The 15892-nt window shown below is 42.4% G+C and overlaps 6 protein-coding genes across 6 annotated transcripts; 3 read left to right on the top strand and 3 right to left on the bottom strand.

Moving 5' to 3' along the window:
- Positions 1–1913: 1913 nt before the first annotated feature.
- EAE98_002904 (uncharacterized protein) lies at positions 1914–3764 on the top strand (the record flags this gene model as incomplete). Its single annotated transcript, XM_038950524.1, has 1 exon — positions 1914–3764. One exon carries the CDS (start codon positions 1914–1916, stop codon positions 3762–3764), a length of 1851 nt encoding a protein of 616 aa, XP_038813053.1.
- Positions 3765–5426: 1662 nt separating this feature from the next.
- Positions 5427–6912, top strand: EAE98_002905 (uncharacterized protein; the record flags this gene model as incomplete). The annotated part of the gene is made up of 3 exons (XM_038950525.1): positions 5427–5637; positions 5691–6086; positions 6140–6912. 3 exons carry the CDS (start codon positions 5427–5429, stop codon positions 6910–6912), a joined length of 1380 nt encoding a protein of 459 aa, XP_038813054.1.
- Positions 6913–8112: 1200 nt separating this feature from the next.
- Positions 8113–9928, top strand: EAE98_002906 (uncharacterized protein; the record flags this gene model as incomplete). The annotated part of the gene is made up of 3 exons (XM_038950526.1): positions 8113–8785; positions 8837–9201; positions 9251–9928. 3 exons carry the CDS (start codon positions 8113–8115, stop codon positions 9926–9928), a joined length of 1716 nt encoding a protein of 571 aa, XP_038813055.1.
- A 1551-nt stretch (positions 9929–11479) lies between these two features.
- On the bottom strand, positions 11480–12172 carry EAE98_002907 (uncharacterized protein; the record flags this gene model as incomplete). Its single annotated transcript, XM_038950527.1, has 1 exon — positions 11480–12172. One exon carries the CDS (start codon positions 12170–12172, stop codon positions 11480–11482), a length of 693 nt encoding a protein of 230 aa, XP_038813056.1.
- A 340-nt stretch (positions 12173–12512) lies between these two features.
- Positions 12513–13088, bottom strand: EAE98_002908 (uncharacterized protein; the record flags this gene model as incomplete). The annotated part of the gene is made up of 1 exon (XM_038950528.1): positions 12513–13088. One exon carries the CDS (start codon positions 13086–13088, stop codon positions 12513–12515), a length of 576 nt encoding a protein of 191 aa, XP_038813057.1.
- A 1258-nt stretch (positions 13089–14346) lies between these two features.
- On the bottom strand, positions 14347–15763 carry EAE98_002909 (uncharacterized protein; the record flags this gene model as incomplete). Its single annotated transcript, XM_038950529.1, has 3 exons — positions 14347–14590; positions 14714–14840; positions 14899–15763. 3 exons carry the CDS (start codon positions 15761–15763, stop codon positions 14347–14349), a joined length of 1236 nt encoding a protein of 411 aa, XP_038813058.1.
- Positions 15764–15892: the final 129 nt, after the last annotated feature.

Consider the following 15892-nt stretch of genomic DNA (forward strand, 5'->3'; position numbering starts at 1 on the left):
TTGGAGTGGAAGGTTTTTTTTTTTAGGAAGGGGGTTAGTAGAGTGAGAGGTTGATGTTGATGTTGGTGTTGAGTGTAGGGTGGGTGGGTGGGTGAAGTGAGATGGGAGATATGAGATGGGAGATGTGAGATGTGAGAGATAGGGAGAGTGTGGAAGGGGAAGGAGATAAATTAGATTGAGAGATTGTGCTTGCAGAGAAGAGGGAATGGGGAAGAAGGAGGTTGTAGATAGAATGCATGTGTAAGGGTTGGATGAGGATCAATTTTTTCGAATTGTGTTGTTTGATGGTTTGATCTGGAATGCATTGTATTATCAGATTTAATATTCTAAAGCTATTTCTAAATCTAATCTAATCGTGTGATTCGTGTTTATATCCAATGAAGCTACTTCATAGTAGATGGGAAAGATAGCGATGGGTTGAATACCGTACAATTTGTGATCTTCTTGATTGTTAGATCCCTACTTGGTTGTTTGTCCTATGGATAATGGTGAATGATCATAAGTCACAAGTCTATCTACGTACTGTAGTGGTCTAGCGAGAGCGCTATTCTCGTAGCAAGATCTATATAAGTATTGCTTCATTTTCGCATTGCTTGACTCCTAGATAGAACACCATATCGCACGGAGCCTGAAACTCGCTTCGTGCACTCCCCTCACCAGCATTTCTTTGATTTTATGACTTTCAATCATATAACCTTTGATTCTGTAATCAAAGCTTTACGCAATCATAATCAACATAATGCATAACCAACTTGCTTAATCTTCGGTCGTTTCAGATGATTCTGGACTCGATCAAATTAGCGATGGTTGTACCTTGGGCCCTGAAACACTTTCACTGCTACTTTTATGGTACTTCATATTGACACAGCGTCAGGTATAATGGTACTTGATAACTATAGAGTAGATCCTACGTCGTCTTTGATCTACTTTGGTTATCCAAACGGTTATCATTTTCTTGATGTTATAGTCTGCTTAGACTTTCTTGGGATGATGCGCATAATGCCTATTCTCTCTCGCCAAACTGGAGTGGATTAGCCGAAGTATCTACATACGGTGAATATTAGGGCTAGAAGTAGGTAGTTGCCTAGACTTCGAGAAATTCACTTTCGTGGGTGTGATGGCATATTCGGAATCTATTCGACCGTATCAATATCATAAGTCACTTCTAGGGGTGAATACGGTCTTCACAGTAGACAAGACGTCTCGGTAAAATGTTGGGTTTTTTATAAGAATGCTGACTTTCACATTGTTGACGAAAGAAAAAACATCGAATAGTTGATACGGTCCTCGCCGTGACAAAAATATCCTACTGAGAATGGTGTGCTGATATAAGCATGATATTGTTCGCGATATTGAGCGAAATAAGAAACGGCAAGTAGCTGATACGGTCTTGACCGTAGCAAAGATATCTCACTGAGAACACTGTGCTGATATAAGCATATGATTCGCGACTTTGGGTAACATCAAAGTCGATACGGTTCTCGCCGTAGCAAAGATATCCTATCGAGAACACATAAGTAAGCCTGCTATCGCTTCCACCCTTGAGAGGGAGAAGAGACAACAAGTCGTTGATACGATCCTCACTGCAGCAAAGATATTGAACCGAAAATACTTTGCTGACATATACAACTTACCGTACCAGCGCCGTAAACACATACACATGCGCGGATTTGATAAGCAAATCATACACTAGTACCTGTCGTCGCTGGCCTCTTTTAATATATTAAGGCCTTGCCCCGCTGTCGAGAATTTGCTATCTCATTCATTGGCTTCTTGTCAAAACTTACCTTCAAATCACAAAGCTTCCTCATCGACCCAACTCTCAATACCAACTTCCACTCACAAATTCTTCACGAACGACTTCAAACAAAACCCAAAACCTTCCATCAACTGCAACTTCGACTCTTTTGAACATGTCCAGCAACGAGATGGATCCGCGCGGTTGGATAGCAAAATGGGGGCAAGCTAGTAGAACTAGCAATGTTGAACACGATATTGAACAGACTCTTGAACGGGACAAGAGAAGGGAGCAACATATTGCATACCTCCTCGCTTCAAAACAGATCGAAGCTCCTGAACCACTCGAAGCATCCAAACGAGATGACATCCTACAACTCAGATCTCTATTGCCACTGCATCGCAACCCAGCTCAACACTTCGAACGTCTTTCGGTAGTCCTCATGTTCCGCACTCCTTTCTCCAAGCTTACACGCAGACAACAAAATGACTACGGCTGGGGATTGGAAAGTGTGCCTCTGCTTGAGATGTTCGGAAGAGAATTCCTGAAGAAAAGCTGTGATCTGTATGGAGTTGACCTTGGTCGGTTACAGTTGATTGTCAATGAATTATGGTTGCAAAACGTGTTTTCGCCATCATTGAGCTTGATGAGTGGGCTTCGGAAATTCACAGACACGGATCTGGTGAGCGATTGGTTCAGAATAGCTATTGGGTTGCCAGTTCTCAATAAGGACAGGCTGGTATCTGCAAATCAAAGCAGCCCTTCGGACTTGCTCAGTACTAAAGAGCGCCTCTATGAGCCACGGACAACCCCAAAGCAATCTTTCAACGCCGTGGCTCAAAAGCCAAAGTCATCATCTAACATCGCGCAACCCAAAGTTGGCGGTCGTACACCACGTCCCACCAAGAGTCTTTACATGACCATGATTTCTTCCACTCCTAAACATGGGGGGAAAAGTAATATTTACAATCCATCGGCTCTCCGTCGACCAAAGGGCGCAACAGCTCCGGTTCAAGACTGCAGAGCTGCACAACTACCATATGGCGATTCGAGATCTCATTTAATACCCACATCTAAGGATGTGAGTATCAGCAGAGACAACACCCCCAGCCGTCGCTACTCCACACCCGACGTATCTCAATATGGAGATTGGGAGAGCTTCTGTCGGTCACAATCTGCAAAGCCCAAGCCTAGATCAAGATCATTTTCTGAGGGTCCTGATAGTTCACGAAACAGTGCCCCAGATGTCTTCTTTCCTGCGCCTGTGGTTCACCAATACGTATCATCTGACGTATCTCAATATGGAGATTGGGAGAGCTTCTGTCGGTCACAATCTACAAAGCCCAAGCCTAGATCAAGATCATTTTCTGAGGGTCCTGATAGTTCACGAAACAGCGCCCCAGATGTCTTCTTTCCTGCGCCTGTGGTTCACCAATACGGACCATCTGAGAGTCTCCCCACACCGCAACCCGCACAAAACAGTCCGGATATCTGGCTTGGAGTCGGAATCATCCCAGCTAGCATTCAACCCCAAAATTCTATGCTTGAAAATCCATCGACTGCTACTTCTGACACAGTTTACGATGAGGATCCCATGGATATCGATGATGCAGTGTTCTTAATCGTGGCAAACACTTCACTTGCTTCCAGTCAAGTCCCAACAGGATCGATCAATTCCACTCCTAATTACTATGACGATGGAGACGCAATGGATCTGGATGATGCAATGGATCTCGATATTCCATTGCCCGAACGCCAACGAAGACCCTCTCTGACTCGCCATCAGACTTTGTTGAAATCAACACATGTTGCATCCGAGGCTGGGTCTGGAGTTGGAGCGACATCTCGTAGCAATAGCAGACGAAGCTCTATCTGCAATCCCTCACCGACTGCTTCTACTGTTATGAATGCAATGAAAATCAATCATTCAAAGGTAGTCAGAAGCTTACGCAGATCTCGCCGTTCATCTACATCTCTTCGGGATGTTGTGACCAAGTTGGAGGATTTAGATACTCGCTCGTTTTAGGATGCTTGTATCTTGATCGAAACTATTGGACCGAGTTTTGATAGCTTTGGGAGGGCAGGATCGGATCTGGAGGAGAAATTGTAGCCAGAGATGGCAATGGGAAGAATGGAAAGGGGCGAGAAGAGGAATCAGGAGAGCAATCTCCAGGAAAGGGCGAGTGTGCTCTGAGAATTCCTGCTGCTGAGATTGAATGAATGTGGTTGGGAAACGGTGTAGGAATGTTTTTTAGTCTTCTTTTCTGCAAAAATTTGAGTTGGAAAAAGAAGAGTTGGATATGCAAGAGCATTGGGTCATGGAAACACAAGGTTGTGTGAATAATTCGAGAAAGGCGGGTTATGCAAAGACCAGTAGATAGCATTTTAAATTCATACTTGCATAAATTATGGCATAAAGATACAATCATCGTTGATGACTCCGTGTGCATGTACTCCTATTGTAATTATTGATGAATGTAGTTTTTATTTGTGATGAATTGTTTTTGATTCCAGAATTCGTGTAATATTCGAATGTCTAGCGATTTTGGCCCATGTGACGTAGAAATCTTCAATTAGATTGACAACGTTGCTCTGTCGACCATGTATTAAAAATCTTTGCTACACGGGCCACACACGGAAGGCATGTCCTCCTAAGAACAAGCATTGATCGGCATTGACAAAATGGAATTGTTTCAGATGGCCATCGATCTTCTCCAAGTAACAAGCATTTCCCCATGAATTGGCGTGATTGTCATGCCCAATAAGGGTATGTTCTTCAAAGATAGACTGAAACACTATGCAGCATAGAAATATTCGTCATGTTTCCCTGAAACCTGTTGATTTTTTTAAGTTATGGAACATTCGATTTGGCAAAAGCATCACTTATATGGTTCAAGGCCGCCGCTGCTATTGAAAAAAGGAGCCCCTGAACTGAAATTGATCGAAGTTTAACAACAGCGTTTACCTGGAATGCGTATGGATTTAGCATACTCGGATCCAAAATTCGCTCTAATTGTCTTAAGAAATGTTGCTGTTGCAAGGGGAACGCCCCTAGAGAAAGTTGTTTCGCTCCGGCGGTGTCTGCTCGGCGTTGATATCTCAGCTTTTCTGATCTATTCGCCATGCCTCTAATGTCTTCAGATTATATGGATATATTTCAAACAACTGAACGGTTTGAACAATCAGTGGCTAGTATGCCAGGAATATTGGTAGAATTTGTAAAGTAAATCGAGAGACGTGCCACTCTGTCCTCTCAGAGAAAATGACCCATAATTGCCACTTTCTTTCCTTCAACTAGCCATAATAGTTCTTTTTATTGGCTCCTGGAAAAATAGTCGAAATTGAAATGAAAATTCATCTTTATTAATGTGTAATGGTCATATCCAAAACTTTAGGATTCTATGGGGTGCAGATTTCAAGGTAATATGTCACTAGCAAAATGACCCGCGGTGAGACATGTGTGTTTTTCAATACAAGCCGTATGATTTGAAACATACATCTCAGATTTTGTGTAGCCAACATCTAAGATTTAGTGTACCAAGCAGGTCTAAAGTTTAGTGTGGCACAAATACGTAAAGGGTCTCTCCCTTAAAATTGATTGCCATGAGATTTTACAAAACCCAACTCACGAAGATGCTGCGTGCTTCAGAATCCAACTTCTGGGAAAACAAACCGAATCCTTTCAACTATGTCGGATTTAACTACTAGCACTTGGAGAGGATCACCAAAACCCGCAGAACAATTGTTGAACAACACCATATACCAACATATTGCTCATATAGAACAGTTCCCACATATACTTGGCTATAACGATCCATTCTTCGTTGCAGATATAGAAGTGATTCGACGTCAACATGATCTTTGGGCATCTCATCTGCCTTTCGTCCGGCCATTCTATGGTAAGATGGAGCTCAGCAACTTTTGTATTCTTTGGAACTGATGTGCAAAATAGCCGTTAAATGTAATACTGACACCGTAATGCTGAGAATACTCATGCAACTCGGTGTTGGATTTGACTGTGCATCCGTGGAGGAAATGCATACTGTCCTGTCATTGGGTGCTCATCCTGGTAGCATTATCTTCGCAAATCCATGCAAGGCGCCCGAAGCACTCGCTTTTGCCTACAATGCCGGGATACGAAAGACGACCTTCGACAATCTCGACGAGCTGGATAGCATAAACAAATACATGCCTAACGCACAACTGATGCTTAGAATTTTTGCAAATGATAATAGTGCTCTTGTTGCCCTAGGTGACAAATACGGTGCGCCCCTGGAATCGGCTCAAGCACTTCTTGTACGCGCGAAAAAACTGGGTATGGATGTCATTGGAACTAGTTTTCATATTGGTAGAGAGCCCTCCCATAATGGTGATGTGTTACAGTGTTAACTTTATGTCAAGGGTCGGGTGCTTCAGATCCCGCGGTAATTCGAAAAGCCGTTCAAGATTCAAGATTGGTCTGGGATATTGCAGAATCTTTAGGATTTTCCTTAAGAATTCTCGATATTGGCGGTGGATTTCAGTCCACAGAATCTGAATTTGGAGATATGGCCGCAGCTGTATCTAGCGCCATATCTGAAGCAGTATTTCCAGAGCAGACAACTTTCATTGCAGAGCCTGGACGTTTCTATGCGCGCAGCGCATTTATACTTGTTTGCAAAATCATAGCACGCCGGGTGTCAACGACGACAGAATCTTCCAAAACTTTGGAAATGTTATATCAAAACGATGGTGTATACGGAAACTTTATGAATGGGCTCATTGAAAAGGAAGAGTTCATGCCAACGTTAATCAAAGGCAAATTAAATACGACGATGGCACGCAAGACCGGGAATCATACCTACAAGATTTGGGGGCCAACATGTGACAGTACAGATTGTGTGAGTCGGAGCACCACTTTCGGCTGCGAAGTTAAAGTTGGCGATTTTTTGGTGTATAGAAATATGGGAGGTGAGAACTCAGACTGGACCACTCTTCCTGGTGGTGGACTAACTATAATTACAGCTTATACTTCAGCTACAGCGACGCGTTTCAACGGATTCTCCAATCAAACAGGTACTATCTATATCTGTAGCAATCTCCAAGATTATACCCAGATTGAGGACTCTAGCAGTGAAGAGGGGAATTGCTCACCAATGAGCACGGCGTTCAAAATTCCTACCGGTGAATTGTAATGTTCTGGCACATTACTCAGATAGCGGTTTTCATTTTGTCAAAAGTACCAATTGTTTTATAAATTTGCTTGATGTTCTCTTTGGGATCAGGATTCGGGAAAAGTTGATGGTGAATGGGACGGTTATGTCGGAGATCTGGAAATACAGGAGAAGAGGGCACATCTCAACGCGCAAAATCATGCATGTCAGCTAAAACCTTCCCAAATAGAATTGCTCGAGAACTATAGTCATATTTAGTGAATGAATTGTCGTTTCTTTATAAGATTGAATGTTTTTGGCAAAAAAATGTTTGCTGAACTTTCTTTATGAGCTCAAGGCGTCTGAATTCAGAATGCAGTAATTAATCTGGAAGAAGTCCTTGACTTGAGAAGAGGACCACTTGGCCCAGGAAGAGTTCCCAACTTAGAAGATGTTCTTAACACAGTGCAGGCAGTACATTCAAGAGAAATGATCGGTTGAAGAAAAATAATCGAATTAGCAGTGTGTTGCATAATCAGGGAAAGTAGTTGACCTAGCAGAGACACTTAGCCTAGAACGAACGATAGGCTTCTGGGAACCAATCAATCCAGGAGAAAGAATTGGTCCAGAAGTAGTATTGAGCTCGAGAGACATATTACTCATATCACTGAAGATACTCGGCTTAGGAGAGATAATAAGTTCTGGACAAGACATGGATTTTGAAGAACCACTCGACTCGTGCAAGACATCAATTCTCAGCGCAGCACGTACCAGAAAGCCCATCAAAGTCATCAAGCCTCATCGTGACTCCAGCTGGAGAAATGAATAAGATTCATTCATCGGTGAGCTCACCTAGTGACCCTTCTCAACGGGGTGAGGATTCATCATAATAGGTCGGGCCAAGATGGCAGTTGAGATGGTTGGTATCTGTTGTATTGTTACGATGAATTTACCTATGGATTGAACGAAAGGTTATATGAACTTGTCTCGATAGCCAGATTACTTATGTTATGTTCAAAAGAAGAATACACACAAAAATCTCAACGATGACATCTGATTGTGTGACCCCTGTCCGAAAAAAAGCTATGACCTTGGCGCTTAAATTCTTGCCGCATTACTCATAACATGACCACAACTTTATACACAAGTACCCCTCCATTATTTTTTTACTTTATTTATAAACGTGAAGTTTTTCATTCCACACCACCCGAGCTTACAGCTAATCTCTTCACAATCGCAAAGATGGCGGAACCAAGTAAAGAAATTCCAACTGACCCCGCCATCGCAGCTGGAGGCGCCCCACCTACCGGTGAAGACCCCGCACAACCCTCTAAGAAAGGAGCCAAAAAAGCAGAAGCCAAAGCCAAGAAGGAAGCAGAAAAGGCACGCAAAGCCGCCGAGCAAGCTGCTAAACAAGCTGCCGCTGGATCTGCTGCTGCTGAGGATCTTGCGAAAGATGATTATGGACAAATTAAACACACCACTAAGATCGAAGCCGAAAGTGTACATCTGAGGGAGATTGGAGAACAACATATTGGCAAGACAATCAAGGTTCGTGCATGGATTCAGAATGCAAGAATGCAAGGAGCGAAGATGGCGTTTGTGGAGTTGAGAGAGGAGGGTAACTGGACAGTCCAGGGAGTTGTGAGTGCCAGCGCGGAGGGCAAGCCGGTCAGCAAACAAATGGTCAAGTGGATTGGAGGGTTAAAGCTGGAGAGTTTTGTTGCCGTTGAGGCTGTTGTACAGAAGCCATTGGAGCCTGTTAAGAGCACAAAGGTTTCGAACTTCGAATTACATCTTGGAAAGGTATACTTGGTAGCTACTGCGCCCGAGATGTTGGGATTGGGATTGGGACCAGCGAGCAGAGCTGTAGGGAAGTTGGATGAGGAAGAAGATCTTAGTGAAGCTGCTGCCGGTAAATCAATATCCTACATTGATCTTCACTCATGAGCTAACACTTCCATAGGTCTCAGTGTCACAGAAGGCACTCCAACAGCCAGTCTGGCCTCTCACCTTAACAACCCCGCTATGCACAAACGAGCACCTGTCAGCCAAGCTATCGCTGATATCCGGATCGCTGTCGAGGACTACTTTTGCGACTATCTGAGAAGCCATCGTTTCAAGAAATTTCATCCTCCTTGTTTGATCGGAGCTGCTTCCGAAGGCGGTGCAAACGTTTTCAGAATGCCATACTTCGACAAAGAAGCTTATCTCGCCCAATCCCCACAATTTTACAAACAATTTGAAATCGCCGGAGGCCGAAAGAGAGTCTACTGTGTTGGACCTGTTTTCCGTGCAGAGAATTCGAATACTCCAAGACACATGACTGAGGTAATAAATCCTGCTCTGCAAAGATGATGAAATACTAAATTATTACTAGTTCATTGGTCTTGATTTGGAGATGGAAATTGATGAACATTATCACGAAGTCTTGCACATGCTCGAAGGTGTTCTTCTTTTCATTTTCCGCAACCTTGCCGAGAACTACCGCGAAGAAATTGAGCTTATCCGCTCAATTTACCCATCCGAAGAGTTCCTTCTCCCCGAACCTGGCAAGGAAGTCCGTCTTACTTTTGCCGAAGGTCAAAAGCTCCTTCGTGAAGAAGGGCCCGAAGAATTCAGAAACGTCACCGACACCGAAGATATGAGCACACCTCAAGAAAAGGCTCTCGGAGCACTCGTTCGTAAGAAGTTTAATACTGATTTCTATGTCCTTGACAAATTCCCAGTCGATGCTCGTCCATTCTACGCGATGCCAGATCCCGAAAACCCTGCCGTCACCAACGCATATGACTTCATGATGCGTGGACAAGAAATTCTGAGCGGTGGTCAGAGATTACATTTACCAGAGCAACTGGAGGAGGTGATCAGATCGAAGGGCTTGGACCCCAACCAACCAGGTATCAAAGAATATGTAGATGTTTTCAAGAGTGTCGGTGTGCCTCCTCACGGTGGTGGAGGAATTGGTCTGGATAGAGTTGTGGCTTGGTATTTGAATTTGCCGAGTGTGCATTTGGTTTGCGATTACCCAAGAACACCAAAGAGATTAAGTCCTTAGACTTGTTCTTCAAGAACATGAGAGTCGAGAATGACTTTTTTTTGGAAGACACGTGGATTTCATCGAACTTAGAATAAGGTTATGTGCTTCCAATCACCAACGCGTGACGATAACCTTGAAGCAACAATTGAATCATTTTTGGCATGGAACATTGATAAAGAGACCACAGCTAGAACTACCAAGAGCTCAGTAACTCTAGAGTAAAGGAGAGATTGATGAACAGCCCAAAAAATCCGTTAGGCACATTGGGCCTTGAATGCAGACGATTCATGCAGGAAGTAATTTGAGAAGCGCCCTTGTGTTTATTCGAGATTTCAATGTCATAATGTACTCTGAAGACCCAAGCTGATATCAGTATTATTAAAGAATTTGACAGATCGCGATTCGATATTGGGTTCAATCGTGCTGTTTTCACCGATTCAGTTGCAACTTGATGATCACACTATTTTCTAAAATTAAAGTGGAGAAAGGGTAATACACCTCGCTTAACATCTACTCTGCAATTCTATACAAATTTCAACCAGCAAAAATCATTAAGTAGCAAGGTGCCCCAAAATTTGGCTGTAACTGACCGTTTAATAAGTGATTGGGGAATCTTACCTCGTTAGATAATCGTTCAGCTTGAAAACAAGTTAGTAGGTGGGACTAATGATAATCATTCCCCGTTAAGAGCAGGCTGAGGTTTCGTAGCCTTTGCTTCGCAGAAACATTGTCCTTGCGACAGAATTTTTGATATTTCCCTCCTTATTTATTTGAGATTGGGGTTTTTTGGCCTCTGTTGTTTTGGAAGCTGTGGAGCTATTGAGGTTTGGTATCTTCTGCCCTTTCTGTTTACTCGGAGGTAGTGTCTGGTCGAAGAGTGAGTTTTTATCCAGGAATGCGAGTTTCGTTGGATGGGAAAGAGGGGACATCACTGATACATCCGTCACTTGGCAGTTAATTTTGTCGATTTTTATATTTTCATATTTGGATGTACCTGTGTATCTTTTTGTGAGCTTGTCATAGTGAAAATGTTTGAAAGTGAAGATACTCTCAGATGCACGGTAAAAGAAATAAGTCGAAAATTTCAATGATTTTCACTAGTTTACTATGTATAACTATGCTACATGCCACTCAAATGAACTCTCCGCAGCCGCAAATTTAGGTACTTCTGGATAAAAACCTTGAAGTTCCCTCTGCACACTCCTATGAATGCGTTGGTCGATTTATTTGTTCTCATAAAACATGCCCAACTTTGTCAAAAGCTGAATATCTGCTCCAGAACAAACTTAATCTGATTCGATTACTCTAGAATCACATTTGTCTAGTCTCACTGTCTGTAACTAAATGAATAAGTCTTCAAATCTGAACTCTTTCAATCGTGCCTCATCGACGCTTCAAATGACCATTTAAAATCAAGACTGCATTCGCCGCTGATCATGAAACCAATCCTGCAATGATCACTCATCCCAAAGTCCTGGAAAGTATATGTGTAATTGATGCCTGACTGAAAGCACAACCAGTTCCCCCATATTGACCAAATACACACGTGAACTTCCATCAAAACCCCAGCTATATACTCTGCTCATCCAACTTCCTTTTTCTCCCTCGTTTGAGCTTGTCTAGAACCTGCGACTGAATGACCCAACCACTATCCATAACTCTTTTCACGGAATCCAGATATCTGTCTCTTCTTGTGCCTCGCAATATCAACTTTTTCTCCCGTCTCTCTTTCGTAAGCTTGCTTATCAGACTCTTTATAAAATTATCCTGTATATTCATTCTATGACGTTCGGGTAGTTTTGCAGGAAGTTGAATGTTGCGACCCCCGATTTCCTCATCTGAACTCATATCTGACGATAGAGAAGGAGTGATTTGAAGTGAGTTTCGAGGTATCTGCAGATCTGTCTGCATGTTTGGAGAACCCGAAAGAGATGAGGTAGCTTTTGTACATGAAATCCAACGGCTTGTGTATTTTGTCTTTGGATTCGTTGCCGTGATGGATCCCATAGAAATCTCTAATGCTGGCGAATTTTCTCTGACTTTGATAGATACTCCGGTAGCATCACGATTTTGACTAGGATCATATATTCTTTGAAGAGCAGCTGTAATAATTGAATCTTGAGGTTTTATTCCTAAACTTGATGATCGTCTTTTGCCAAATCTTGCGAGAGATGGAGTGATGGAGGAAAGTGACCTTTTGAGAATTGTGCTTCGATCTTTCCTTTTTGACTTCTGCAATTTGTGGGGTTGTTGATGGTGCATGTTTGAATCTTACAATGGATAAGTGAATGAACATCAAATATGTGTACAACTGGTGTGATTGTAATTTTTGAGTTAGGGAAGGCGTGAATATCAATTGATGAGTGACGAGAAAAAAAATTGACCGTACTGGGATCTTGAGATGTCAGCACAGCACCACGAAAACACATTGCATGTCAAGTTCAATTTTGGAATGACTGATTGATTAGAAAATTCCTTATTTTTAATTTGCTTTCACAGCACATAGTAGAGTGTGACATGCGTAGAATCTTCATCGAGTTCTCCGCTTCTCGTCATCCCACGTAATATTACCTCCTTCATCTCGGTATAAGTCTAATAGTCGTCACATACAACACTCCATCATATTTTCACAATCGCCGTGGAACAAACAGGAAAGCTCCTCATCTTCACAAAAAGCCGCTTCCAACTCTTCAGCAGAACATTCCCAATCATCGTCGCAGATATCATGGCATCCATCCTCTTGTTCAACACCATCAACTTCTCTCAAATCATTTTCATCGTCATCAATCTCACAGTCGCTACAGCTGCCGCTGCCGAGTTCACCCGTTGACATACGTTTCATGCAGAATTTACACCGCTCCGCAAGTCTCTCCATTTCCTCGATTTTCGTCCCCGTAACTTCACATGCATCGTCCGAAATCCGCCCAAACTTCCTCTTCTCTACTTGTCTGAATTCATTCTGAGAGAGATCATCCCCCCGATCCAAAGTTTGTTTCAATTTTTCCCCATCCTCTTCGGTCTCAATGAGGCTAGTGCACCGTTGGTTATAATCTTCATCGAGATCTTCTTTCCTTTGTTCTGAATCGTGACTTGGCGTCTGCGGTGGTGAGTTTTCAGAGGTTTCTGAAGCGTCTTCAGAACAGCAAATGTCGCAGATACAAAGAGGACCGCCGTCCATGTTGAATTTCGGGGATCTTCGTTTAGTATTAGGAGTGTAGTTTCAGACTGAGGGGATTTTGAGAGTGCGTTGACGGATAGAGCTATTGCTGAGAAACGTGAAGGATTAAATTTGGATTGGGCGGCTTAAACTGAACACCTTGTGATCATTTTCGGAGGGCTTCCAGGTGATTATATGGATGGCATGAAAGAGAGGAAAAGTTAGTTCTTGAATAAATCACTTACAAGAAAGATTAACCCTTAGACCCATGATGAAAGGAGCAAATACGCATGAAGTAGACTGAAAGAATTCCATACCAAACAGCAAACATCTCTACAATTCAACTTTTACCAATCATTATCCTGATGCTCAACATATAAGGTCATCGAGGCTGGGATACCTCTAGTAGTATAAAGATGTCTTCTAGTACAATGCCAGAGAAGATAATTTGTATGCTTGTTCAGAAAGTGTTATAAATTCAAACTAACAATTATTTCAAAAACAAGGAGCTGATATGGCATAAAAGATAATATTAAGGTGCTACATCATTCAAGCAATCAAATTTTGTAAATGGTTATCTATGAAAGAAGGTCTACTTATCTTAAAATATTACCTGTAGCAAAAATGTATTTCTTAGAGTGACAGCAGGCTCTGTTACTACCCGTCTCCTCAGCTCTATCTCATGAATTGCAATAAGCCCATCATTCGCAGTCCGTTGTTCTCCTTCCACAATCTTTTTTGCGGGAAGATATTGTTTATTGTTTTGAAGTGTCTCCTGGGTCGTGAGGCAGAAGTGATCGAATCACAAGTATCCCAGAATCCAGAAAGGATGCATTCATAAAAAAGTACACTGATATTAAAACTCCTTTGCATTTTTGCTAATCAATAGAAAAATGCCTTCTGATAATATTGCACTTAAATGGAAAGAGACGTTCAATGAATGAATTTCTTTATACATTAAGGTAATTTTGATGTCCATTTACATTGATTTTTCATCATCCTACTCAAGCCAACCACAATCCTCGATTTGACATGAACAAAATTATCTGTAAAACTTTACCAATCGAACTCTTCATCAAGAAGTTCCCTAACTTGCGAAAGCAACCAGTTGTCTTCACTATCCTGCTGATGATTTGATGTTTCAGTATTCTCATCATCATCCGAAATCTGCTCGTTATGCCCCTCAACAATAGACGAAAGACCAGAGGGTAGACACCTCATGGTTTGATACATGCTCCAAAACCTCCCCATCGAATGAAAAATTTCCCGTGCCTTAGTATCAATAGTGGAAACGGGCAGGCGACGGGGTCCTACGTTCCTGTTCATTATAATATACTAAGCGACGTAGCATTTTTACAACTTCTTCGTATCTCTCCGAGTATAATATCCATGCTTCAGGGGAGGATATGAGAATACGTGAAGCAGATATGGCCTTCATGAAGAATTGGATGTTCGATTTCATGGTCGGATCGGTTTCAAGTCCAAGGAAGGAAGAATGTTGAGGTAGTGGTTGTATCTTTAGCCTAGCGTGTAAAAATGAATTAGCTCATAGCACCTGTAAATCCTTCTTCAAGGGGCGAGGAGGAACAGGTTAATGTTCAAAAGTCTGCGAAATAAACGACGATATATGTTAAGGAATAACTTACAGTGTTTCTGAAAGCATGAGAACTTTTTCCTGTATCAAGCCTAGCAAAACTGCTCGTGGGTCTCCTAAAGCTCTTGCCAAGCAAATGCTATCTGCGCACATGCTATTGATCGCTTCAATAGGAACCCCTGAATTTGTTAGCCACTGCTATATCCTAATATTATGAAGTGCATAAAATCTGCTCACCATCTTTCCGATGCACAGCTAAGTCTCTCACTGTATCCAAGCGACCCAAAAAGAAATGCAAGTCTTCAAGAACAAAACCAGAGGCAAGATTGAATCGAATATCAGAAGCGTTGATGTGTAGATGCATTCTCCAGCTGCTAAGCTCAATAGACTTGGGGCAAATTTTGAAGTTCAAAGCTAGGTAGGCGGGAAAGTATTGAGATGCGAAGCTAAACAGAGATTCTTCGATGAGATCTTGGAGTACCGTGAGGACAGAATGTTGGAGGGGAAAGGGAAGAGTTGTGCTGCACTCATAATCGTATTCGTACGCACCCAGAAAAGGTTTGGAAGGACCAGATACTGGTGGATATTTGGTCATATTATCGCCATTGAAATTGACTTCACCAGGATCCACGCGTGGCAAAGGACTTGGACGTGTTGAAAGCAATTTTCTAATCTTGAAAGATGGGGTGATACGCGGCTTATGATGTGACTGATGGTTCGATAGCCAGATGTTAGTTTCCAACGCTTCTCCTAATATTGGGATATTGATAAGTCTTCGAAAAGCAGGATCTTGCTGTCGCTCATAGGAAGCGCCCTTGAATAGCTTGTTCAACTCGGATCCAGCAAGGAAGTGTTTCGCGGTCCATAGGTGCTGGACTAAATCGCACATGCGTTCGAATGAAATGCCATGTAGATTTTGCTCAATGTATTGAGGAGTGAATGAATTCAAGAGAGTGTCTCGAGTTTTCTTCTTGCCATAGCGAACGCGGTCGACATCAGATAGCGTTAAGAAGCTTTTGCGAAAGGCCGTGTAAACGACCAGACTTTCGGTATGTATACGAGGGATTGGGTGGAGTCGGGGAACGTGAAACACAGAATACATCTTGTTGACGGAATCTAGAGGGAATTGGCAGGTCAGAATTTCAATACAAATGATGAGTTGAATGATAACATACCACTTAGATGGGGTGGGCGATGAGATAAATCCATCGTTGCACGTAATACTACAAGT

Source organism: Botrytis deweyae (genome assembly GCF_014898535.1).
Source record: "Botrytis deweyae strain B1 chromosome Unknown BDEW_005, whole genome shotgun sequence".
In the NCBI taxonomy this organism is placed as follows: domain Eukaryota; kingdom Fungi; phylum Ascomycota; class Leotiomycetes; order Helotiales; family Sclerotiniaceae; genus Botrytis; species Botrytis deweyae.